Source organism: Barbus barbus, assembly GCF_936440315.1.
Source record: "Barbus barbus genome assembly, chromosome: 19".
Classification (NCBI taxonomy): Eukaryota; Metazoa; Chordata; class Actinopteri; order Cypriniformes; family Cyprinidae; genus Barbus; species Barbus barbus.
The window spans coordinates 16296185-16322136 of NC_136747.1; the positions used below are offsets into that span (position 1 = coordinate 16296185).

The window sequence follows — 25952 nt, forward strand, 5'->3', positions numbered from 1 at the left end:
AGTTACAAAATATTTTATAAATAGGTAACACGTTAATGTGCATTATAAAATGTTATTAAAGGGCATAATACATTATAATTATTCATAATGTGCATTGTAATACATTATATCTTGTCGTAAATAATTATAACCAAATTTAAAATGCATAGTGTAACAATGAATTAATAAGTGTAATAATGTATTAACTGTAGTTATAATTTTTCATGAGATTGTATAATGCATGACAAGGCATAATTAATGCATTAAAACTACTTTTATAATGCATTATACATAAAGGCATTAAATTGTTACCTATAAATATTATAGATTATAAATTTATGATTTAGTTTGGAAAATAAATGTTTTTGGGCTAGTCAAGCAAAGTCAAGAAAAAATGTATTTGGTGCAAAATCACACAGTAGCCTAACAGTCTACATGCAAAATGTGTGATGTAATTTTCTTCTAAATTAAAATTAGTTATAATTCTATATATTTTTTACTAGGGCTGTCAAAATTAACTTGTTAATAACGTGGTACCGCAAATTAATTCGGTAACTAATTTTTCTAATTTGATTAATTTAACTAAATTCGGCACTAATTTTACTAACGCGCGATTAACGCAGTTCGCATTTTCTGTTTGTCCCGAGGCCTAACCCATAGTTGGGGAAATGGAGATGTTACAGTGTTGCCAACTTAGCGCTTTTTTTTTTCTTTTTTTTTAAAGCGCCTAGCAACAAATCTTTAGAGTTTGCTTTATTTAGTGTCTGAGACTGCATCCATATTTGTCCATGCCCATGTTGATTAGAGTATTAAAAACTTAAAAAGTATTAGGCCTAATTTAAGGTAGGATACATTTAGAACAGGTCAGAATATATCATTCAGAACAGCTGATTATAAAGCAAAACTGGCACTATAAAGTATCCTCTTGTCAAAGCTTGTAAAAGGCATGTCAGCTCGTGTTGTAAAGTGAATTGCAACACGCGCAGAATGAGTGTCCAATTGTGTAATCAAGATCAGTTGCCGGATATATCTGCATGTATGCACCTCCAATGCAGCTCTTGAGAGCATTACAAACACCGATTTATTATTTTATTTTTTTTCACTTTAGTTTTCTGATTTTCTTCTAGAAACTTCATTGGTGGTAATTCAACAGTTGATGGGATATTACATGAATAGTAAATGTAGTTGTCCGACTGACCAGCAGGTGGTGAGGGAAGAACCTTCCTCTAAAATGAACTTTGTGAACACAGAAAACAAGAAAGAGAAGTACAGTGGTGTGAGACAGATAACATAATCATACATAATGAATTAACCAACTGGAAAAAAGTGTGGCATGGAAAGATAAAGTGCTCCAAAAATTATACAAGCAGTCAAAACCTTCAAGGAAAGGGGTTTAACCTGAAGTAGCTCCTGTCTGTGTGTAAAACTGTAGTGTCTGGATGTGTGGGAGGGAGAAAGTAAAGAGAAGGAGGGCAAAGCAGGAGGGGTGGGTCGGAGGGCTTGTCCTGGCTCTATATAGAGAGGGAGAATCCGAGTGTGACTAGGGGCCAGACAGGAGGCTAAAGACAGTGCTCTGTTCAGTACTTTGACCTGTAGCTGAAACAGACCAGCTCACATTTTGTTCACTGGATATAACTAGAGGAAGGATTTGATTTCACTAAACAAGGTGGGGAATTTTTTTTGTTCCAGCTATTTAAATCTTGTGCTTTCTGTTTAACCTCCTCCCTCCCTATTTTAATACAAGTGTGTCAAACAGGTGCGTAGTTAAGAGCCGCAGACTGGCAGCACAGCTCTACAGCCTACAACAATCATTATCCTCTTTACATGTACCAAGGATGGCATTTCATGAAGTAAAAGTAGTTTAAGTTATGAAATTTAAAGCATTTTTTCTCATTTTACTTCAGCTGTTATTTAATCTAGAATATTCTACATCAGTCTTCAACCTTTTTCAAGTGTTGCATTTAAAGCCTGGCCTATAAATACCATTTTATTCTTTAGCCTTTTTTGTGTTTAGTACCATATTAATGAAATTATATTCTTTATTATTATCATCATTATTTGTGTACAAGGCTATACCCTTGTATAACCTTATCTGAACTTTGGGTTAGGGTGGATTTAATTTAATGTTGTATTTTTAATGCATAATTTGTTTGAAATCATATGATGGAAGTTATTTGTCAGAAAAGTGTACTTTAAATCTATTACATAACTGAATGATACCACATTCAGATAAATTACATATGAAATGAATATGAAATATATGATAATACAGGGATAGTGGATGCATTTAAACTGCAAATGTGTCTTATACAACGATGTAAACCTCATGACGAGTTAAAGAGTCATGTAAATAACTGCAGGAAAATTATGTATGATTTCAAATATCAAATATCACTCAGGTCATCAGAGTGGGTGAAACTCACTTTCAGTATTGCAATACATGTAAATGAGAAGTAGGTGGTGTCTGCGCTATACTCCTTTGACAGCTCAAGATGCTGTGTCATAACTCATATGCATGGAATCTGCTAGAAAGTCTCCTCAGTCTGCTATCTGTCTGATATTTGATACCGATATGGAAGCTTGAAGACCTGCTCTCAAAGTCCATAGGGCATCATTCTACAATCACAAAGTTAAATGTTAAATATAAACCTTAAATAGCATTTTGACTGGTTAAAATTAACCTTAATTATTAGTTAGTGAAGTTCAAATTTGAAAGGTGAATAAACTATGAATATCCAGAAGACAAGACCCGCTGTATTTTTAGCCTGTTATGATTGTGGTGTCTGGATCAGTATGTTGTGTTGAACCACCTGTACACATGTATCTAAGATTGGAGATATGACTATAATACTGTATTTTCTTTATCAGCTCATTAGTTAAGTTTTGTGTGATCAAAAGCGCTGATGTAAGTCTTGATGAAAGCGAGTGCTGTATCATCAGTTATAATTCAGTGATGTGTTCAGGAGCAGCAGTTGTACTCAAGCATCATACGGAATGTTTGTGATGTTAAACTCAACACGTCTCTACATGCTACTTGTCTCGTAGAGAGCAAACAGACGAGCCTTCAAAAGCCCAAATATCCATATTACTGTACTGACATCATTACTGATGTTTACCGGAGTGACTGCGATGGCAACGGGGTCAAACGAGCATTTCTTTCACTGCTGTGACACTGCTGCCATATGTTTCAGTGTGTGTGAGGCTGAGCTCTGGTCAACTAAAGGCACAGTCATGCAGAAAACTGCACAGCAATGGACTTTGTTTCCAGGGCTGTTCTTGTGTCTGTATGGGGGACATTGTGCCTGGTGGGCTGATTGGGTAATTAATGATGCTATTTCTGTAATTTGCTTGCCGGCCTCTCGTCTTTGTCAAGTCTCTTTTCTTTTTAAACCGAGACCACAACAGGCAGCTTGAGCGCAATTATGTGTGATCTTAAGACATTGTTCTCAGGGAGGAGGATCAGTGAAAGTGAGGAGCAGTAATTTGATCAATTAAATGATGAGAAAGAGGAGGAAGGCCACCCCAAACAATGACCTTTAAACCTTTAAAGCCATATGTTATTTCAGAAAACAACAAATATATTTAAAACTTAAATAAAAATACAGAAATCAGTTTAATGTGTAACTTGTATATTATTAATAATTGAGCTGCAAATCAGTATTAGAATAATAATAATGGCTGCTGAAAATTCAGCTTTGCCACCAAAAGAATGAATTTACATTTTAAAATATTTAATAGAAAAATTGTAATAATAGTTCACAATATTTTTATTTTTACTGTATTTAAGCAAGCCTTGATGAACATAGGAGACTTATTTCAAAGACATTAAAATATCATAATTATTCCAAACTTTTGGCTCCCTGCAGTTATATATATATATATATATATATATATATATATATATATATATATATATATACACTGACATTCAAAAGTTTGGGATCAGTACGATTTTGAATGTTTTTAATGTTTCTTATGCTCATCAGGTCTGTATCTATTTGATAAAAAATACAGAAAATTATTATTATTTGCAATTTAAAAATAACGGTTTTCTATTTAAATATACTTTAAAATATATTTTATTAAATGAATAAAAAGTGATAGTAAAGAGATTTCAAAAAAAAAAAAAAAGAGATAGTAAAAAGATGTATATTTTGCTGTTAATAAATGCTGTTCTTATTAACTGTTTATTCATTAAAGAATCAAAGAAAAAATATCACAAGTTCCAAAAAATAATAAGTTTCAACACTGATAATAAATCAGCATATTAGAATGATTTCTGAAGGATCATGTGACACTGAAGACTGGAGCAACGATGCTGAAAATTCACTGCTGCATCACAGAAATAAATAATATTTCAACGTATATTAAAACAGAAAACCAATATTAGAAATTGCAATACTATTTCACAATATTACAGTTTTTTCTGTATTTTTTATCGAATAAATACAGCCTTGATGAGCAGAAGAGACTCCATTAAAAACATGCTAAACTTTTGAACGGCTGTGTACATATGCAATCTAAAAATAATGATTTATATTTAACATATATAATGCCTGTGAAGCCCATTTTGTGTATAAATCTACATGAAAATGTGATTTTGTTTATAAGACAGCCTTTATAGGAAGAGCCTGGGGAAGTCGTGGCCTAATGGTTAGAGAGTCGGACTCGTAATCCAAAGGCCGGCAGGGATTGTTGGTGGGGAGTGAATGTCCAGCGCTCTCTCCACCCTCAATACCACGACTGAGGTGCCCTTGAGCAAGGCACCGAACCCCCAACTGCTCCCCGGGTGCCGCAGCATAAATGGCTGCCCACTGCTCCGGGTGTGTGTTCACGGTGTGTGTGTGTTCACTGCTGTGTGTGTGCACGTTGGATGGGTTAAATGCAGAGCACGAATTCCGAGTATGGGTCACCATACTTGGCTGTATGTCACTTCACTTTATAAGACAGCCTTACCCTGTTTGTGTGCCTGCCTTGGTTTTGACTGCAGGAAGTAACTGTTTCCGTAACAATGATAAGTTTTGGCTCCATTAGTTTGATACTGACATTATTTCCACCATGTCAGCTACTGTGTCCTTTCTTGGAATATGAAGATAAACAGGTCAATTTTCCTATTTAAATCAAACATTTTAAAGGGACATTCATCTTATCTTGACATTTTAATACATTTTAAGTAAACAAGAAATAAAAAAGTAGTATTTACCATTGGGTTTTATAGTTTAAATTCTCCAAAATGATTCCAAGAGAATCAGGTAACTAAACAGATTAGAAGCACGAATGCAAAATATTAATTATCCTTGCACAATAATTAAACAATTACATACAGCTTTGGGGCGTATTGAATCAAATATGAAGCACATTTCTTGAATTCTGTTTAAATGTAAACACTCCAAGTGGATTATGTAATGTTTTGGTTAGTTTATGGGTTTAAGTTTCCACAGACATTTTTTCTGTATTGCTCAGTATATGATCCATGATGGTGCCAAGTATGTTGACATGATAACTACTTTGAATATCTGTTTGCTCATAGCTCAGATATTATAAATGTAACAAAACGTCTCAAGAGAGATCAAATATAGACATTGCAGTCAGTGGGCAATGGCCATTTATTTTGAACTTTGTGCTTTCTCTTAAAAGGAAGAGCCTAGTGTAAGACAGTATTTACAAAGTAGTCACTGCTGTGAGTCTTTCCTGGAAGTTTAGCAAGTACATAAAGACTGGTGGACGTCTACAGTAACTTGAGGCCTGAGTCACATGACCCCACCTTTTCTATTAGACGCACCTCATTGTATGGGCCGTCCCACAGAAACCCAAGCACACAGATAATAGAAGTTTCAATCATGGACAAAAGTCAAGAGAAAACTGTGCTTACAGTTTCTCCTCAGAATGATATTTCTAACCTCGTCTACTGCTGTGCTGTTATTGTGTTTGCAGGATGAGTGCATTATTAAAATAAGAACAAGTGGAACGTCTGTTTATCAGTGATGTTTATATTGCAGATTGTTGGCTCATAGCCTCGAGTTCAGTCTGCTTCAGGAAAGTGCAAAACAAACCATCGGCGTTAGGAATTGCATTGCTCTGCCTAACACTCCCAAGTTCTGTTTCCCGTATCCATCGTAGCTGTTACAATGTTACAATGTTATTTCTGCTGTAATCATATTTATCCTTGTTGTTGTTTTTTTCAGCATGATGGAGCATAATTTTGTACTGGTGCATTAGATTCAATTCTCATTTGAAAGTTGACCCCAATGGCTGATGTTTTGCTATATTGATTTCTTTATGACAGATAAGCAATGTTGAAGCTCTTAATGCTGGCCGCCATCACAGCGCTCCTCCTGCTGGTGGAAGGGGGAATGTCGGTGAGGACTCAGTCCCGCACTAAGAGAGAATTGGCCAACCCGCTGCACCTCAGGGGGATCCGGGACCCCTATGGCTCCTACTGCCAGAGGAGAGGAGGCTGCTGCCCCGGCCGAAATGACCAGTGCACTGTGCCTTACCTGGACACCATCTGTTACTGTGACCTGTTCTGCAACCGCACCGTGTCCGACTGTTGTCCTGACTTCTGGAGCCACTGCCTGGGAACAACTCCTCCATATCCTCCCAGTAAGTTGTATGACAATGTAAAGTCTGAGAGTGCTGGTCGCTCTTTTCCATGTATTTGCCTGCACGATGAATAGGGACTAAGACTTTCAAACTTGAAAAAGGATCCACAAAAGCACTGTGAATTTAACATAAAAATGATCCATATGACTACGGCACTATATTATCTTCTGAAGCCAAACAACAGCTTCATATGATTAACAGACCAAAGTTTAAGTCATTATTCACTGATAATCTAATCCCTGGATTGATTTCATCATAAGAAACAGCATTTATGAGACAGTTTAAGTCAGATGTTAAAGGGATAGTTCACCCAAAAATCCATAATTTACCCTCATGTCGTTCCAAACCTGTATGAGTTTCTTTGTTAAGTTGAACATAAAAGAAGATATTTTGAAGAATGCTGGTAATCAAAGAGTTGATAGTTCCCATTGCCCCTTTTATGGAAGTCAATGGGGACCAACAACTGTTCTCATATAGAAAAGATCTATAGTTTGGGATTAGTCATTTTTAATCAAGATGCGAAGCCAATCATTGGTATGCTTGGGGAACAATTTTGGCCCACAGCCAATGTTTGAAGTCTACACCGTTAAGAAAAGTTTAGTTATTTTCTAGAAACCTAATGGAAAACCAAGTCCAAATTCTTCCCTGTTAATGTTTTCCTGGCATTCTTGCTTCATGGATCTCAGTGTGGTTGTGTAGTGTCACTGAGGTGTAAAATGTTCAGTCGTGGACCTAATAATGGACGGAGAACAGTGACATTCTCGTGAAAAGAGCAGAACAGGGCAGCGGAAGGCAAGGAGCAATGAATGGAGGTCAGCTGAAAGAATGCCTGTAATGTATGAGGAAGGAAGGGGGTGGGAGGGTGACTGTGGGCAGGGAGGGATCACAACAGGTATGTGCACAATGTGTGTTTGCTAAAGGAGGGACAATCATATCTATAGGGCAGGTATGACTTCACAGATCACAGCTCAGCATTACTCAGACCGAGAGTGTTGCTAAATCTCCGCTTTCATTTACAGTAAAAATAACATCTGATAGTACTTTGGGCAATTGCAGCTTAACTTTTTGATGTTTAAACTTGAAACTTGCCTATATAAAATAATTTAGTTTAATAAAAAATAAACTAAATAAATGCAAGTAAAATTTGAATACTTAACAGTGAACACCAGACAGGCAAAAAATTTGCAAAAATCATTCTAAAAATTTAACATGCTACAAACACGGATGCAAATTCTTCCATAGTGTCTTTCCCGAACTTTTCCTGAACGTAAAAGGAAGTAAACAAGAGAAAATGTCATGTCACACTTGACAGCTGTTAAAACATCTGCTACAATATAATATATGAATCTTTATTTGTATGTCACTTGAAATTTTTTTTTTAAATAAATAAATGAAAAAGATAGTCACCACAAATTAAGAGTTTGTTCCTCTGAATGATTTCTTAAATTAGGGCGGTGTTTTAATAATTTGTTCACTCATTTTAATTTAATTGTGGCCACATTTGAAATACTGCATGTCTAGAAGAAACAACAACTAGATATCAGGGCCACAAATTAAGAATATATTTGAATTTGTCACTAATGGAGAAAACCTCATTTTGGGCCCAGATGGTGTAGTTACAATATCTACCAGCAGCGGCCAACTGAATCATGCTAACCAGCCAAACAGTGACCCCTGTTTCCAAACGAGTTTTAAACATTCCTCTCCTCCCATTTTCCAGCATTCGGTTGAGCCAGCGTTGTTATGTAATTCTATTTGGTCCCATTAATTGTGCAGAAATTATGCACTTTAACATTTAAATGATATTTATTTACATGATTTCATGTGTCTCTGTTATAGTGTCTTACATAGACATCCTACATATGCATCCACTCCTCTTTACTTCATTCTTACTGTAGTTTGTACTTTGTATATTAGGTAGCCTGCCCATTTCCAGAAAGGTAATGTGGCAATCTCTGATTAAGCTCGTCAAGGCATGACGACAGCAGAGTCTCTGGGAAGGCAATGGAAAGCCAAGAAAACATTCCACTGCGGGCACCACAGACTACATCAGACAAACTTTTGATCCAAGTGTTTAGTATGTGTGTGTGTGTGTGGTTGTTCCTCAAATCTCCTGCAGATTTATTCATAATTATTGTTGTTTGTTGATTTCAGGTTCTTGTGAAAGGAACGGCCAAAGGTTTCACTCAGGGGCAACATACAAAGAGAACTGTAATTTATGGTGAGTGTGAAATCTAGTCAAAGCTATATACAAATCCTCATTCTTTCCATTTCCATAGCACTGACAACACGGCCTGTTCAAGGGCACTGTGGATCTCTCAATCCAAGGCCATTGTTTGGCTACATCAACACTCATGTTGGCAGGATTTATTCACAGACCGAGAGAGTCTTGACTGGGCTGCTTCAGTGAGCAGGACAGTGGGACCCCTCGGGTCCTGAAAAGATTACACACATTCCTGAGTTCCCATCCATATGCGTCACCTTCAGTGCCATTGTGATCCCGACAACATGAACAGTACAAACACACTGCAGGATAATGTACAGCACATATACATCCATAATATTTACCGCATGTCTCTCTCCCTTTACACAAAACCCCTTGCTAATAGGATTAGCTCTCCTCATAAAATCTAATCCGTCGCACCAGCCATGGTCGAAGCACATTCCCTTTCACTGTTTGAGGAGTCAGTGGACACATAAACCTCCTTAGTTAATGACCAACACATGGCAATATATCATTTTGTATGCTGAAATTGAATATACGGTTGTATATAGAATATAAATCAGTAAACTAACTGCTTTGGCTGTAAAATGACCCTTCTGTTTATTGGTGATGGATTGCTGTATTTTTGTTTTGCATGAAGAGGTAGTTATTCGCACTAGCTGACTGAGCTCTTCCTGTGCGCTACATGACCTCCAGCTGAGATTTGCTGTGGAAATTATGGGTAATTGGTGAAAGATTCCACACATCTCTCCAGTTTAAGTCACTTAACAAACTTTAAATTTAAATTTGCTATAAAAATGTAAATTTGCTGTTGCCACCAATAGCCTCGTTGTTAGTGTGCCAACATAAAGCACAAGGCCACCCGAGTTCGATTCTGGTCTCTAGGTCCTTTGCAGGTCCCACTTCCCTCTCTTCCCTCTTTTCCTGTCTGCTCTCTACTATCTCATCTAAATAAAGATGTGATAATGCCTTTTAAAAATTACATCTACTTTAAATTTAAAACACTTAACTACCCATATATGCTAAATTAAATTAAATTACTGCTGTCAAAAGATTAAACGTGATTAATCACATCCAAAATAAAAGTTTTTGTTTGCATAATATATGTGTGTGTACTGTGTATATTTATTTTGTATATATAAAAACACACTCATACAATATATATCTTGAAAATATTTACATGTATTTAAATGTATATATTTATATAATTTATAATAAAAATATATATATTTTTCTTAAATATATACATGCATGTGTGTATTTATATATACATAATAAATATACACAGTAAACACTCATATATTATATTTTGTAAACAAAAACTTTTATTTTGGATGCGATTAATCGTGATTAATCATTTGACAGCATTAAATTATATTTGAAAGCATATTGTGATTTTAAAATCGCACTAATAAAAAAATAAAGTTAACATTTTAAGAAATAAAATCACGGTTCCTTGTGAGAAACTAGTGATGGTTAGACAAAACAGAAAAGCAGGAATTCCTTAACCCAATGCCAAAGGTTTTTGACACAGTAGTGATATGGGTATTGTCTTTAGGAATACAGTGTGGTGTTGTCTCCAGTATTGTTTGTTTTTGGTGTAGAGTGTGCATGGTCACATATTGCTAATGTTTATGACAGGGTGAATTTTACTTGTTTTTGAACACATCAAGACCTAAATATGAGAGCCGTCAATACTTGCAATGCCCTAGTGCTGGTTTTGAGAGTCTTGTGAGGAGAAAAGCTATTCTGCAAGCTAGTACAAATAGTCGGGATGATAAAAACAATCTCTGTGAATTTAGAGATATTTGACTTGAAAATCTTGAGTTGAAGGCATTTTATTGTGAAGATTTTTTCATATTAGCTGCTTTATCTTGTAAAAGTAACCAAAAATGCTCATGTTGTACGTTCTGTCTGCAGATGTGTTTTTGTTTGTATGTCTGACTCAGTATGCTGTTGATGTGATATGATTTTATCTGCTAGTTAGGCGTGATGGCGCTTTCTGTGATCACACTAACCACAAGATTGGCACCTCCGGCATTGCCCCGTAATCTCCCCTCTCTTCAGTTCTTTTTTTATCAGGATCTTTTTTACGTTCTTCTGAATATAGTGATCTGCTTCCTGTGGTGACAGAGATTGATGAAATACTGGCTGCTGTCCCAGTGGAGTTGTTGTTCCCTCTGTTTCACATTCACCTCTGTAATCCTGAGATTTCCTGAGTTCAAGCCTCATTGGACTGGGCCGTACGTTTGGCATGTAGCAGCCGCAGACCCATCGGCTCCTGCAGGATCTGATCCTCAGTCAGTGATGTGATGAGCGCTACTGGTGTCTCAATATACACAATATTGCCAAAAATATTGGGTCACTCCATTCTAATGAACATGTTTGACTACTTTAGTAATTTCTATGAGTACAAATCTTAATGTTAAAGCATATAATGATATTGTAGGGAATTGTGTGCTTCTAATTTTATATCAACAGTTTGGACAGGACCCTTTTCTAGTCTAACATGACAGTGCCTCTGTGTATAAGGCACGGTTCAAAAAGACACGATTGATTCAGTCAGTGTGGAAGAACTTGACTGGTCTGCAGAAAGCCAAGTCCTGATCCCAGCTGAACTCCTCTGGTGTGACTTTAAATGCAGACCAAAAACTCATCACCAAACACCAATGACTTGTATAGACACTATAAGGACAAAAGTGTTGGGACACCCCCTTCTTTAGAACAGAAAAAGGCACTAACTGTGGCAACAAAGATGGAAGCATAATTCATGTATTTAAAAACTGTATTTCCATCTCTGTTGCAACAGTTTTGGACGTGTCTAAAATGACAGTACCCTTATGTACAAGTCATTGGTGTTCTCTAGTAACGTCTCAGCAGCAGTACACCGCTGCTCTTCCTTTTTTAATCCACGTTCCTCTCAAATGTCAGGCCTGAACCTCCTCCTCAAGCACAGACTGACTAAAAATGGATATTTCTTCAAGAGCTGCAGCCTTAAAAGGCTCATAGGCCTCTCTCTCTATTTTGGTTTGTCTTTCTTGCTTGTTTTGTGTCTCAAATGTAGAATATGTCTGAAATGCTTCAGTTTCTCTCTATTATTTGGTCTGACGTCTGTCTACATTTTCTTTCTCTGTTTTAAAACACTTATATAAACACACTATGTTGTTTATTATTCTAAAATTGAATCTACAATTTACTTCAGTCCTCAGAAACTGCACTGTTAATGAAAAAACAATGAGGGGTTTTAAAGTCTCTTTGCTTTCCACAAAAACAGTCCCATGACTTACCTAACATAAAATTAACCGTGATTAAAGGTTTTAAACACACGAAAATGTTTGTTTCCCACTCATAAAATGGTAACCTCTTAAGAGGTCTTGACCTTCTGGACTGTAATTAACAGATAAACGCCTGCGTTTTGCCATAATCTTTTGCATTAAGTGCAAAAGATTGTTATTTAAATAAACATCAGACCTCATATCAAATGAACCAGAAAATTATATAATATTTACGTTTTCATCCTGAGTTTGACAAGCAATATTTGTGAAGATCACTTCCTTTCACTGACTGTTTTTTCATATATTTGTTCAGGCCTTATTTTGTACTTTATTTGTATAGATTGTAAATTTTCTGGATGTGTTCAATAACAGTTTTTATTGGTCTCCCACAGCACATGTGGTCAAAATGGGCGCTGGGAATGTGAGCATCATGCCTGTCTGATAGAGGATGACATGATCCAGGAAATCAACAGGAAAAGTTATGGGTAAGCATCAGGAATCCCTTCTAGTGTGCCATTACTAGTATTAAATATATATAAACAAGTGCACAAATAAAAGTGTATTCCTCTTTCCTGCTCACTCTCTTTCTCTTTTTACCCATACAGTTGGAGGGCCTCAAACTACAGTCAGTTCTGGGCAATGACGCTGGACGAGGGTCTGCGGTATCGTCTGGGCACACAACGCCCCTCACGGACCATTATGAACATGAATGAGATCCAGGTAAGAGTCATCTGCAGCTTGTCAGACGTTCATTATTGCAGGACCCAGATGCAAAGCGGAATGTCAACGTCTTTACTGTTATTTTTGATTATTTTAATTTGTTCTTACTAAATAAAAGCATTTATTTCTTTCAAAAATCTTACTGACCCCAAACATTCAACCAGATATTAAAAATGAATTTAAAGGGTCACACTTTATTTTTAGGTTCAATTCTTGCTTTTAACAAACCATTAACTATGACTTTTGCCTCAATAAACTACTAATTTGCTGCTTGTTAAGTTTAGGTATTAGGTAGGATTAGGGATGTAGAATATGGTCATGCAGAATATGTGCTTTATAAGTATGAATAAACAGCCAATATTTTAATAACAGGCATGCTAATAAGCAACTAGTTAATAGTGAGAATTGGCCCCTGTACTAAAATGTTACCACTTAAAGATGTGATCTCTGAAATCAAGTCAAATCTATTATTTTATACAAAAAGGAAACTTGACTTGCTTTAAGGATGCTGATATTTTTACTGGAAAACAAGATTTAAAAAATACTGATTAAGAAAACAAATTGCAGGGTTTAATGTCTGTTTATTTCACAGTCATTTACTAAATAAATAAATGAACTTAAAACATTGATATGAGTTGAATGTGAAAATAAAGAGATCATGCGCTAGAGACATGAAGCTTTCCCAGAATGCCACGACTGACCAGTCAGAATCAAGTATGTAGTTAATCTCTTTATTCATCTCATTTTTATGCCCATTGACGGCTCTTTGATTATCCGTTCTCACGCTCTGCCCAATGCAGTATGCCGTTAGAAATCATCAAAGCAAGAATAAAAGTCCGGATTCGGAAACCAGACTGTTGTTTGATCTTTGCTATTCATCAGCTGGTTGCAGTGCAGTGCAGTGAATGCATCCTAGATGTGTCTGTCTGGAGGTGTGCTATTTGATGTGGCTCGCTGAGGCTTTCAATGTCTCTCTGCAAAAAGCTACTCGTGATCCACACCAACACATTACATAAGAGCTGATTCCGCAATGTGAGAAGGCTAGAAAATGATTTGATGCTGTTGATTGGTGCAATTCATTTATAGTCTCAAAAAGTACCCTCACTAGATAGGAACCCATTCCCGTATCTTCCTCCCCTTCCTCTTTTCTCTTTCCTCTCCAACCCACATCCTCCAACATGTCTCCACCTGTCTCTAGAGTCGAGCCCCAGTCATTTATTAAGACTCTATCTGCCTAAAACCCATTCGGCACGTACACTAATGAGTGGCCTGAGTGCCGCACACACTCTCACACGCTCTTTACTTTCTCATTGGAGTATTGTCTTTGCTCAGCGTGAGTGCTCACTTTCCCTGTTGGGTCAAGTGTCGCGTGGCCCTTCAGGGGCCTTTTAACCACCACAATTCACCACTGCAGTGCCGGACGCTTGACAAGCACCTGCATTCCACAGGATCATATCTGGTAGTTGTCAGGGAGAATCATGACGATATCACTGACTGGAATGTAGGAGGACGACAACCAGCAGCTGTGTATGTTTACGAGAGAAAGTGCTAATACATTCCTTATTCAGGACTGATGAAACGTTGGGGTGTAAAATATGACTGGAAGTGGTCTAGGGAGAGTTATAGATTTAGAAGGTGTAAAGCAAGCATGAATGTGACCCTGTTAAGGTTAGGTTTATGGTTATATGTTGGTATTAACATCACCACACCTGGTATTAACATCAATTTTGGTTATTCCAATCACAAGTGGAAGGCTAATTACGGGTGTAAACAGACCCTCAATTCAATGAAATATGATCATAAGTAGTCATCAGGATCATAATTGGTCAAAAATGTGGGTTATTTTATATTTTTATACACTAAGGATGCATTAAATAGATCAAAAGTAAACAGTAAAGATACTTACAGTGTTGCAAAGGATTTCTATTTCTATTCATCAAATAATCCAAAAATTATTTTCCAAACAATTGTATACTATTATCAACTTTAACAACATTGATAATAATAATAAATGTTTTATTGAGCACAAAATCATCATATAAGAATAATTTCTCAAGGATCATGTGACACTGAAGACTGGAGCTGAAAATTCAGCTTTGCCATTACAGGAACAAATGACATGTATACAAAAAACACTTCTTTTAAATCGTGTTAATATTTCACAGTATTATGATTTGTAAATAGCATGTGTAAATGGTAATGTGTCTCAGCTGACCACTTGTGATCAAATCACCAAGAATAGATATTAATACCAGTTGTAAAGTGGACCGTTGAACTGGTAAATGCCATTATTTGGATGTTTGGATTTTACTAAGACTTTTTTTTTTAATTATTGATGGAACAGGTAAAATGTTGGAAACTCAAGATTTCTGGATTTGCCATTGGAATACTTCTGAAAAACCCACAAAATTAACAAATCACCATTATATAACCACACTAAGGCTTTATACAGTATTTTGGAGACCTAGACTGCCTCTCATTCATCCACTGGTCGTGTGAAAAATAATTCATATGGAAATGTTTGTATTATGCCACCAAAATCACTCATAATCACACCATGGATGCATTTATGGAAATCTTTATTCTGTGTTATTCATGTGTTCAATGCCAAACACCACCATTAAGCCATAAAAGTCACTTCCTTTTTTCTGCAGATGAATATGAATGGAAACGATCATCTGCCAAGTTACTTTAACGCAGCAGACAAATGGCCAGGGAAAATCCACGAGCCCTTGGATCAGGGGAACTGCAATGCATCCTGGGCTTTCTCAACTGCAGGTGAGTCAGAAAAGACACGATACAGACCAAAGCAGAATACAGTACTGTTTGAATGTTATATAATGCAGTTCCTCTGTCCTGTCGCTCATATGTGCACCCTGTGACTCACTTCTAGCTGTTGCATCAGACCGGATCGCTATTCAGTCAATGGGTCACATGACCCCTCAGCTCTCTCCTCAGAATCTGATTTCCTGTGACACACGTCATCAGGATGGCTGCTCCGGTGGGCGTATTGATGGGGCCTGGTGGTACCTAAGGAGAAGAGGGTAATTCACTGACGTTTTACACACAACATCAAAATGTGAAGATCTTTAAATAATGCACATCTAACAAAAAATACAGTCTTTTTATTTAAATATCTGTCTTTTTCTTTCAGGGTCGTGACAGAGGAGTGTTACCCTTTTTCTCCACCCCAGCAAAGTCCTGCTGAAGTGGCTCGCTGTATGATGCAAAGCCGAGGGGTGGGCCGGGGAAAGAGGCAGGCCACAGCGCACTGTCCCAACAGCCACAGCTACCACAATGATATCTACCAGTCAACCCCACCATACAGATTGTCCTCCAATGTAAGTCAGCTGACCCCTCGAATCAAACAGAAAATCAGTTTCTTTTAGGAAATGACAATAAGTCGTATTACCTTACATCATACTGTTTCTCAGGTAACTTTATCTCGTTTAAATAATGTTTTACTGGAAAGCAAGTTTCATGTATAATCAAGCATCCCGTATGTTCTGACACTTTAGAATTACATTCTCTGTAAAACATGCAGACCTCTGCCCGAATAATACCAATGGTTAACGCATACTGTTTTTTTCCTCACACCCAACATCTGTGTGATTTTCTGTGTTCAATTTCTTCATCAGTCTAAACCCTTCAACTCAAAGCCAAAGGGAGGAATAGCTCAACTGCCTGGAGAGGCATTACATTAGTAGTCATGTAATGGCTGAACATATTTTCTCCCTGAGCCATATCTTACCACCCATTTGTCTTGTTTAATGCATAGTCTAGGTCATATATATATATATATATATGTATGTCTCTAGGCATGTTTTAGATCATATATCATTCACAGATGTGAATAAGGAATGTGATGAACAATTAAACAATTCAGTGTAGTAAAACTGTATATGGAAGCATGTCTGTTTATTATGTGTACAAGAGTGTTTTACCCATGCATCTTAAGACTGCTCATACTGTATCTAAAACAATCATTATTTAAGTAATTTCATTATTAATGCATATTTCTTTTCATGGTGCAATATGCATGCAGAATTTGCAGTGTAAAAACAGCATTAGGCTGGAGTATGCTTTTAACTGAACTCACTTGTTGCTTTTCCATTCACAGGAGAATGAGATTATGAAAGAGATTATGGATAATGGCCCCGTGCAAGGTATGGATTTCTCCAGTTGTTGTGTGTGTGTGTGTGTGTGTGTGTTTGCACAATACTGTGAGCCAGAGGATAAGAATAGTAAAAAGCACATGCCTAATGACTGTTAATGCAGTCAACAACGATTAGTCTATGTCGATTATATTAGTCGCTATGGAGGTTGTAGATGCCCATACTCTATTTAGTTTGGACAAAAAGCCTAAAGTCATCATACATGCAGTGAATTCTTGAGAAAAGTCCCCTGCAGTAATATGATGAGGGTGTGTGTTTGTGCGTCGTTCAGAGCAGCTCCGTGATCCTGTGCCAGTGTTCTGTTGTATTGTTCCAGACAGGAGTGAGCACTGGATTTACGCCAGATTTCACTTCTAATCATTGCAAAAATTCTGCCTAACCTCTGGCTTATATTGAGAAACAGGAGACGAAAAGATAGTCTTCATGTGCAGGAGTGTGTGTTCATTAGACTTTTTATTGCTTAGGATCTCCTAGTAATGTTTGGAAAAACCCAAAGTGTGTGAGAGGGTGCAGGTAATTCCTATAATGCAGTGCTTTCCAGAATGTTGAACCCGATCAACATTCTTTTGAATGTTGATTTTTCTTCACATGCCACCATGGCTATCCTCAGGAGGGTTGGTGCAGGTACCAACCCACTAATGTTTTGTCCTGTGAATTTAAGCAATGGGTCTTTATGCCATGTGGATTTGAGCTTATTTGAACTGTGATACAATTAGTAGCGGTCACTTTGATCTCACTTTGATCTGCAAAGGAACAAGATGTTTGGGTGAGCTTGTGGGATATTACGCAATTTGGCTTTTAAAGTAGCCATAGTATTTCCTGTAGTATGAATGATAAGAATGAAGGATCAGCTTTTGATACAATGATGTCTGAAGGTCAAAGATAAATTTGATTAAACAATGAAGATCAACTATTTTTGGACATAAATTCAACACTTCTATATTTAATTGCTGTACTACTGTAATTTGTATTATATTCAAAATAGTGTAATTAAAGATACATAATGGATGTTGTATTTGTTTTTCCCTTTTTAGCCATCATGGAGGTCCATGAGGATTTCTTTGTGTACAAGAGTGGAATTTACCGACACACAGATGTCAATTACCACAAACCGTCACAGTATCGCAAACATGCAACGCACTCGGTCAGGATAACAGGGTAAGCATTGCGTAACCTTTCGTATCTAGTGTTGGAAGCAAGAGGAAAGTGTATTTGCCAGTGTTTCAGAGAAAAAGACAACAGAAGGTCTCTTTTTTTCATTTTACCATTTGTCATTTTGATAGATAGATAGATAGATGGATAGATAGATAGATGGATAGATGGATAGATGGATAGATGGATGGATGGATGGATGGATGGATGGATGGATGGATGGATGGATGGATGGATGGATGGATGGATGGATGGATGGATGGATGGATGGATGGATGGATGGATGGATGGATAGATAGATAGATAGATAGATAGATAGATAGATAGATAGATAGATAGATAGATCTATCTTTGGGTTATCAAATTCATATAAATTAAGATACATTTACAAAACAATTGTAAACAACTGTAAAACAGCAAAAACTAAAATTGTAAAATATTCACTTATTTTTAGACAGTTTATTTTTTCTTAGCCCATTTTTCTTAATTTACCTCACTAAATATACTAAATTAGCCCTATATAAAACAATTTACTATATAGGTAAGAAAAATACATTTTATAAAGAAAAATTGTAGGATAATCTTGTTTTAAGTATGTTTTTTTTTAAGGATGTGACTTTCTTCTGGTCTGAAGTGAAGATCTGAAGATTTGAAATGTAATATAGACAAAGAATTTTAGTGATTTAGGTCTTTCCCATTTAAGCAGATAGGAGCTGTATTTGCATGACGACGGGCCCCGACTTTTTTACGCCTCTAGGGCCGGGCTTCGGGCCAATTTCCACGTCATAGTTCAGACGCGGGCCGGGCATCGGGCCTGTTTTGGGTTTCTCTTTATTTTTATATTGTAGACATCTATTGATTAGCGATGACAAAAATTGCCGCGCTGGTGGAGACAACACGAGACCGCACCGCGACTGAGAGCAGCTCGATGGTGTTTAGTGTCCCGCAGCAGCGGAATAGTTCTGCGTTCAAATGCACGCAATAGGCTAAAGCTTGCTGAAAAACCCCAGCAAACATAACCATGAATGTGTCTGCAGGAAATAGTAAGGAGATATTTGAATTATTTACTAATAAACTAATGTTTTCTGAGTCCGTGTAACAAGGATGAAGTTGCTGATCCTGACTCGCCGTCTCCTCATTAGACGTGCCTTTAGAGAGAAATGCATTGATTATGATTAAGATTATAATAAAATAGTTTTTTTTTTTTTCCGTTAAGTGATAATTTAAAGCTTTCTATAGATATATTTATCATGTCTGTGAGGCATGTATTCGCTCAGCTTCGGTTCATTTTTGTGAAGCGCTCCTGTTCAAGACGGCAGAAAGCGCATCATGTTTGTTTTCTTTGTTTTATAAAAGAACTACCTTTTGTTGGTATTGTGAGTGCACACAAATGCAAGTAGAGCTTTTACAGGTCCGAATGATGTATTACTCTTACCTTTATCAAAAAAAAAAAAATGAGGGCGTAGGCTATTTTAATTTGTTTCCACTGAAAGCAATCCAAGTGTTTGCTGGTGCCTCCATGTCCTGCAGAGCGCGCTTTAGCTTCCACTCTCCGCACAAACTTAGATATAGGCTAGCGCACATTATTATTATTATAGCGCAGGTTTAATGTTTAAACATTGTTATATGCTTGAACTGTTTTAGTATATCTATAGGTTTTATTTTGGGCAAGATATGAGAAGGCTAATTGATCAAACAGCTATGATCAGCTCATGCCGCTGGCCACTTGGTCGTTACTTAAAAAAAAAAAAAACTTATAGGCCATTTAACAAACAAAAATGCTCCAAACGTTTTTCTAAATTTACCTAATAAAAAAACAAAACGAAATATAATAATGTTGCCATTACACACAAAACTGAACTATTTTAATAGCCGAAACAGTAGTATAAACTCTTTTAGGAGAAGGGGAAAAAAAAGACGGGCTGGGGTCGGACTCGGGCCGGAAATTCTGATAAACTGTAGGACGTGGGCCGGGCTAGGGCCTGAGCGTCTCGGGCCAGGTCCGGGCTAGGGCCTAAATTTGAGGCCCGTGCAGGGCTCTAACTGGGGGTGTCACCATGATGGCTGTGAACTGCACTAATTGGCCTTGAAGGGACTTGATAATATTTAAGACATAAACTCCATCATGGCCCCACTTGTCTGCCGTGCAGACATGTTTTTGTTGTTGCTAGCAGACAAAACACCTGGATGACTGGCCTTGCAGTCCCACCCCCAGACACACACCCCTCAAAGCCTTTGTCTGCTTTTGCACACCTTTATAGCACTGCATCACTACATGACATAGTAAGGATTCACTTAACTTTGTCATAAAAAAAATTAAAAAAACTTTGTTAAAACGAGGGGAAATAAAACTCAGACCACTATTTTATTTTAATTTTATTTTTGAAACAGTCTCTCTAAAAATTGAGCTTTTTTTAAGAAATGTGCCTCAGAGATTGCAGGAGCACTATAGTCTTTCCCAGACACTGATTGTTTAGTTAGACATTGAGAGGCACGGTAGGGTCGGGCCGGGCCATGTTCCACAGGTATGTCTCCGGTAACCTCGCCTGACCTGCCACTGGTGTCTGTGAGTGTGACATGCTTCAGTGGTGACGGTGATATGAGCGCGAGTCTGCCTGAACCCCGGCTTTTCTCCTGGCCTCCTGTCACTCGCTGACACTGCGCTTCTCGCGCTGCTCTAGACGTTCAGAGGACACTGTATAGCCCAATGAAGTTGGCATACGGGGGGCAGCGGCAGTGTTTTTACTGGGAAAATCCCACCGTGGTGCATTCGGCTAAGCCCAGGGCCTGGGAAAGTTTGTGGAAAGCTCATTGATGTCCAGTGTAATGGAAATGGCATTGTTCAGAGCAGACAGAGAGGCCTAAACCCAGCGCGGGTCAGGGGCTGGTTGGATGTGGTGGTATGTCTGTCACTGTCCAAAAGCCAAGGACAGAAAACATGGTGAGATAAGAGTGTAGCAGAACTCTGAGCCGCACAGCTGCCGGTTTTGGGTTTTGACCCTCCAACTCTCCCATGTATTTTATATGGAGGCGCATTGCTTTTTTAGGTGATTTTGTTTGTTATTTTTTTGTGTACTGAATACCAACTTCCCCCCCCTGTGGGGATGGAAGGCAGATAAGTATTATTTGGGAACATCGTGATATGTTCCCGAATCTGATGGAAAACTTCCCTTAGAATAGACGTGGACTAAACTATTTATTCCAGACATATATAAATAAATAGCCCCTTATCGCATGTTGTGATTGAAAAGCTGAATGTTCTGAACTCAGATAAAAAGACATTGGAGGTCAATAGCTTCCTCTTATCGCTCAAAGCACCAGGACGGGTGGAGGAGCATAAGGAAGTTCTTGGCATGGTAAAGGTTTCAACCCATCGGATTGTTGTTGACTTGAGGAGATGTAAGGGGCGGGTGTGTGCTGCTTCCTGATGCTCACGTCTTTCCTCTGCACCATTTCAGGATGTGTTTTGGTAGTCTAAGAATTTTCCAGTTTTTTCTAAGGTTTATTTGTTATTTTTGAGTTAAAAGCTCTCAGGTGTGAATATTCTTCAAAATTTGTCTCTTTTGTTCCCCCAATAACACCATCTTTAATTTTAATTAATTATATTTTTCTTATCCCCTCTTTCTTAATTTAACTCAGCTTAAATACAAATTTTCAAAAAATAAATACACAGTTATTATATTATAAAAAGGACAAAAATGTGTAATTAAATTAGACTTTTTGACTGAAAGCGTGAATATTCCTCACTGTTTAATGAATATTTTTACCTTGTCTTCAAGCAAAATATAAAGATATATTATATTATTATTATTTCTTAATTTAACTTAGCATACAGTAAATCTAAAATTTCAAAACAATTTGTAATAAATAAATATTTATATAAAAATATACATTTTAAGTTTATTTAATATTATAATATATATTATATTATATATTAAATGATTTTTCTTAATTTAACTAAGCATACATATAAATTATCCAAAAACAAAACAATTTTTAATATTATTATATTTATATTATATTATTGATTGATTGATTGTTTTGTTTTTATTTCCTGCATCTGTAGGCCTACTTGAGTTGGATGTGTACACCTTTTCTTTTCCATTCTTGACATTTTTTTCGCCATAAAATCTGATCAATGATGAGCCTGTTCTTAGAGAGCTGATTTGAATACTAATGTCTAGTGAATGCAGCATATTGATTTTTGTTGCTCTTTTCCAGATGGGGAGAGGAAAGAGATTACAACGGCAGAACACACAAATACTGGGTGAGAAATTCTATCAATCTTTTCTCTTCAACGGGAGCTTTTACACATTTTTACACATTGTAAACAATCTCTCCTTCACTCCAAAGATTGCAGCCAACTCATGGGGGAGGAACTGGGGCGAGGATGGTTACTTCCGAATCGCTCGTGGTGTAAATGAGTGTGAGATTGAGGTGTTTGTGATCGGCGTGTGGGGCAGAGTCACCATGGAAGACATGCACAACCATCACGGACACCGCAAGTAGAGATCTGCATTGTATGCCTCACTGTATGATTTAAAAGTCAATCAGGTCTTTTGCAGGTTTGTTAACAGTATGATTTCCACCAAACCCGTGCCTTCTGAATATCTCTTCACGCCATATGCATAAAAAGTGGTGTCCACTGCCCCCCTCTGTCCAAATACACGTCTCCACTGGAATTTTGGTTTGGAGGAATGTAAATCTCCAGTTTGTGTATATGGCCTATATCGCCTATGTTGGTGGAAACCTGCTTGTTACACTCCCTGACAGGACCTCAAATAACAGCCACAGCCACAGGACAGACGCACTCAGGACTCAGTACTCCAAAGACACACTTCACAGGCACACACATGTGCTCAGCATCACAATGTAATTGTCTCAAATGTCTAATATAGTGATATATTAGGATGTCTTTTTGTTTTGCATTTTTTCCTATGTTTGGGAATTGTTACACACCAAGGCAGACAGTCAGATAGCACTCCATACGTTCTGCTAAAAAGATAGAGGGATGGAAGAATACCAGGATGGCGGAAGAAGGTTTTAGGACCAATAATTTATTCCAAAAATAGCCTAGATTAGATTTATGACAGTTCTCCGCATTCCATTGAGGTTAAGGTTGTTTGAAATCGCTTTAAAGCATTTTAACCCACTCCAGTCTTTGTTTCACAGTCAGATTCCGCTAGGTTAGCTGTTATCTGAGTGTACAGATACACTCTCATTTTAGAATATAACAGGAAGCAAACCGAAATGTTTTTTCAAGCTATGAGACCAAAAAACGGACATCAGTTACTGCAATTTTAAATGACCCTTTAAAATCTATAAAGGCTGGAAGGGGTTTGGACAACTGTTTATCATCAGGACCTTTGGTTGAAACTGTTATAGTGTGTTGGCTATATTGTGCTGGAATATATATCTATAAATACCACAGATTCCGTGTAAGAGCAAAATCTGCTCAAGTCTTAAGCTATTATACTCTGTGAACTAATAAGATTGTACACAAAGATTGACATAAACCTTATTTTTTTGTTCTTGTCTGTTTTGTTGAATTATTTAATTGATTACTATTACCATTAGTATTTAAAAAAATCCTTGTTATTCATTCACATAAAAAAAGAAAAAAAAATCTTACATTTTGGAAGAGATTTTGGAAGTGGGGCGAAAGTGCACATGGGTTTGGGTTCAGTGCTGAATTACTACTGTCTTGCTATATAAATCAGGCAAAACCGCAATATTACAAGTCATAATAGGGCATGTTTGCTTCTCAAATATCCATCTACACATATATGGAGATTATTGTGCGTTAATAAGCGTGAGACAGCTATTGCTGCTAGGGCATAAAACATTGCAAACTATAATATCGTGCATGCGCCAGAGCTCCAAGCAATCCCATCTGCTGACTTTGATAATTATAATGTCGTTATTATGGTGACATGACTAATTCAAAAGCATTATGACAGGCATTTGATTCAGCAATACACGCATATAGACAGGAAGATGGGGTCTTCCAGTATATGTTCAGCAACAGATGCTGTATTCTGTCCACCAGTACATTAGCATTCAGTGAAATGTGTTCTCTATTAGTCATGCAAGAAATTTCTATTAAGATAAAGCAGTCATATGCAGCCAGATGAGTCTAGCATGAGGCTTATGTCATGAATATTCAGTGTCTTAATATTGCTAGATTTTACATTATGGTTCATGTTATACACTGATTTGAGCCCAAGCTGGAGCGTTCTCATTTAGACATTCTTCAGTTCTGTCTTCCAGTTCTGTAATAATGAATTAATACTGTGTTAAGAACAAATTCTGTTTGTAAATCTCTGGTTACTACTGTGCAATGTTGTTCCTCGTGTTGTCTGTACACAATGCAAACCACTGTAGTGTTCACCTTTGTGACGCAATAAAAGTCCTACAGCCCACTTCATTATTCTCGCACCTGTTTTTTCCCCCTACACATTAAAGTTTTGTATTATAAAAGCTGTTTCACCCCACCTTTAAATCCACATTCTCCTTTAGTGTAATACAAGTCACTGATTTCATCTTCTGAATAATAGCTTAAAATGTTCTTACAAGTTAGTATGTGGGTAAGTAGACATGGCATCATGTGAGGAGATTTCAGTTTCTCAGTGAGGTTTTATTAGCAATTCCTTTGAAGAATGAGTTATTCGGGGGTGAAATACACTTTATTTGCATTTACCGCTCTCAACAAGTTTAAAAATGATCATAAAATTTAAAACAAAATGTGTGTTTATACAGGTTGTAGTGTGAATGATTTTTTGTATTTTATATTCACTAAAAATAACTGGAGGAGTCATTTGTTGAATCAGATCACAGTATCATGAGAAATCAGATTCTCCTTCAAAATCCGGTCTGGACCCCCATCAAATAACTTGCACTCTTCATGGCTTGATAGCCATTTGAACTGTTATATAATGACCATTTTGTGTCTTAATATTAAAGTAGTAGTTCACTTCCAGAATGGAAATGTACCCACCCCCATGTCATCCACTATGTTCTTTCCTCAGTCACAAAGAATGATTTTTGAGGAAAATATTAAAGGAATTTTCTCCATATAATGGACTTCAATGGCGGCCAGTAGGTTGAAGGTAGGGCTGCCACTAACGACTATTTTTATTTTGATTAATCTAACGACTAATTTTTAGATTAATCGATTCATCTAAATGACAAATTTCCCGCGAAAAAAATCAACAATTTTACTTACAAATATTTTATTAAACCAAATGAAATCCAAATTCTATGAAATCATTTTTTAAAGCAAAAGTGAAGTGTAACAGAGTGCAAGAAGCAAGTGTCCATCTCATAGTCCAAATCACTGAAATCAAAGTTCACTATTATAGTGTGAGAATGACAACATATCCACGTGTTCTAGTCTACTAATAATAAAATTATAATCAAAAAACACTTTTTAAAGAAGTATTTACCAGAATTTTTTTTGTGAAAAATTTAAATGTGCAGTATTTCTGAAAAAAATACTTTTTTAAATATAAAATCAATTAATTGGAGATGCTTTTTATTATTAAAATTTAGTGGAACAGTTCAAATGGAATCCAGAAAATAATGGAAAACAGAATTTGGTACAGATAAAACTGTAAAACTCAATTAATTAGACAGGCTTTTTGGATTAATAAAATTTAACAAAACTGAATTTGGAAATAAAAACGGATTTCATAGGGCCCTATAATTATATATATATATATATATATATATATATTGTGCGGTAATAAAAATGGATTTAAGTGAACAATAGATTTTAAAATGATTTAAAGTACATATATAATAGCAATGATGCAATAATAATTA

General features: G+C 36.7%; 1 protein-coding gene across 1 annotated transcript; it reads left to right on the plus strand.

The window, feature by feature from the left end:
• The first annotated feature begins 1505 nt into the window (after nt 1-1505).
• Nucleotides 1506-24554, plus strand: LOC306885700 (tubulointerstitial nephritis antigen-like). The gene is made up of 12 exons (XM_079442412.1): nt 1506-1645; nt 6266-6582; nt 8737-8803; nt 12474-12566; nt 12687-12801; nt 15456-15579; nt 15695-15845; nt 15956-16142; nt 16922-16967; nt 18011-18134; nt 22350-22395; nt 22482-24554. The coding sequence occupies exons 2-12, from the start codon at nt 6273-6275 to the stop codon at nt 22635-22637; spliced, it is 1419 nt and encodes a 472-aa protein (XP_079298538.1). The 5' UTR covers nt 1506-1645; nt 6266-6272; the 3' UTR covers nt 22638-24554.
• Nucleotides 24555-25952: the final 1398 nt, after the last annotated feature.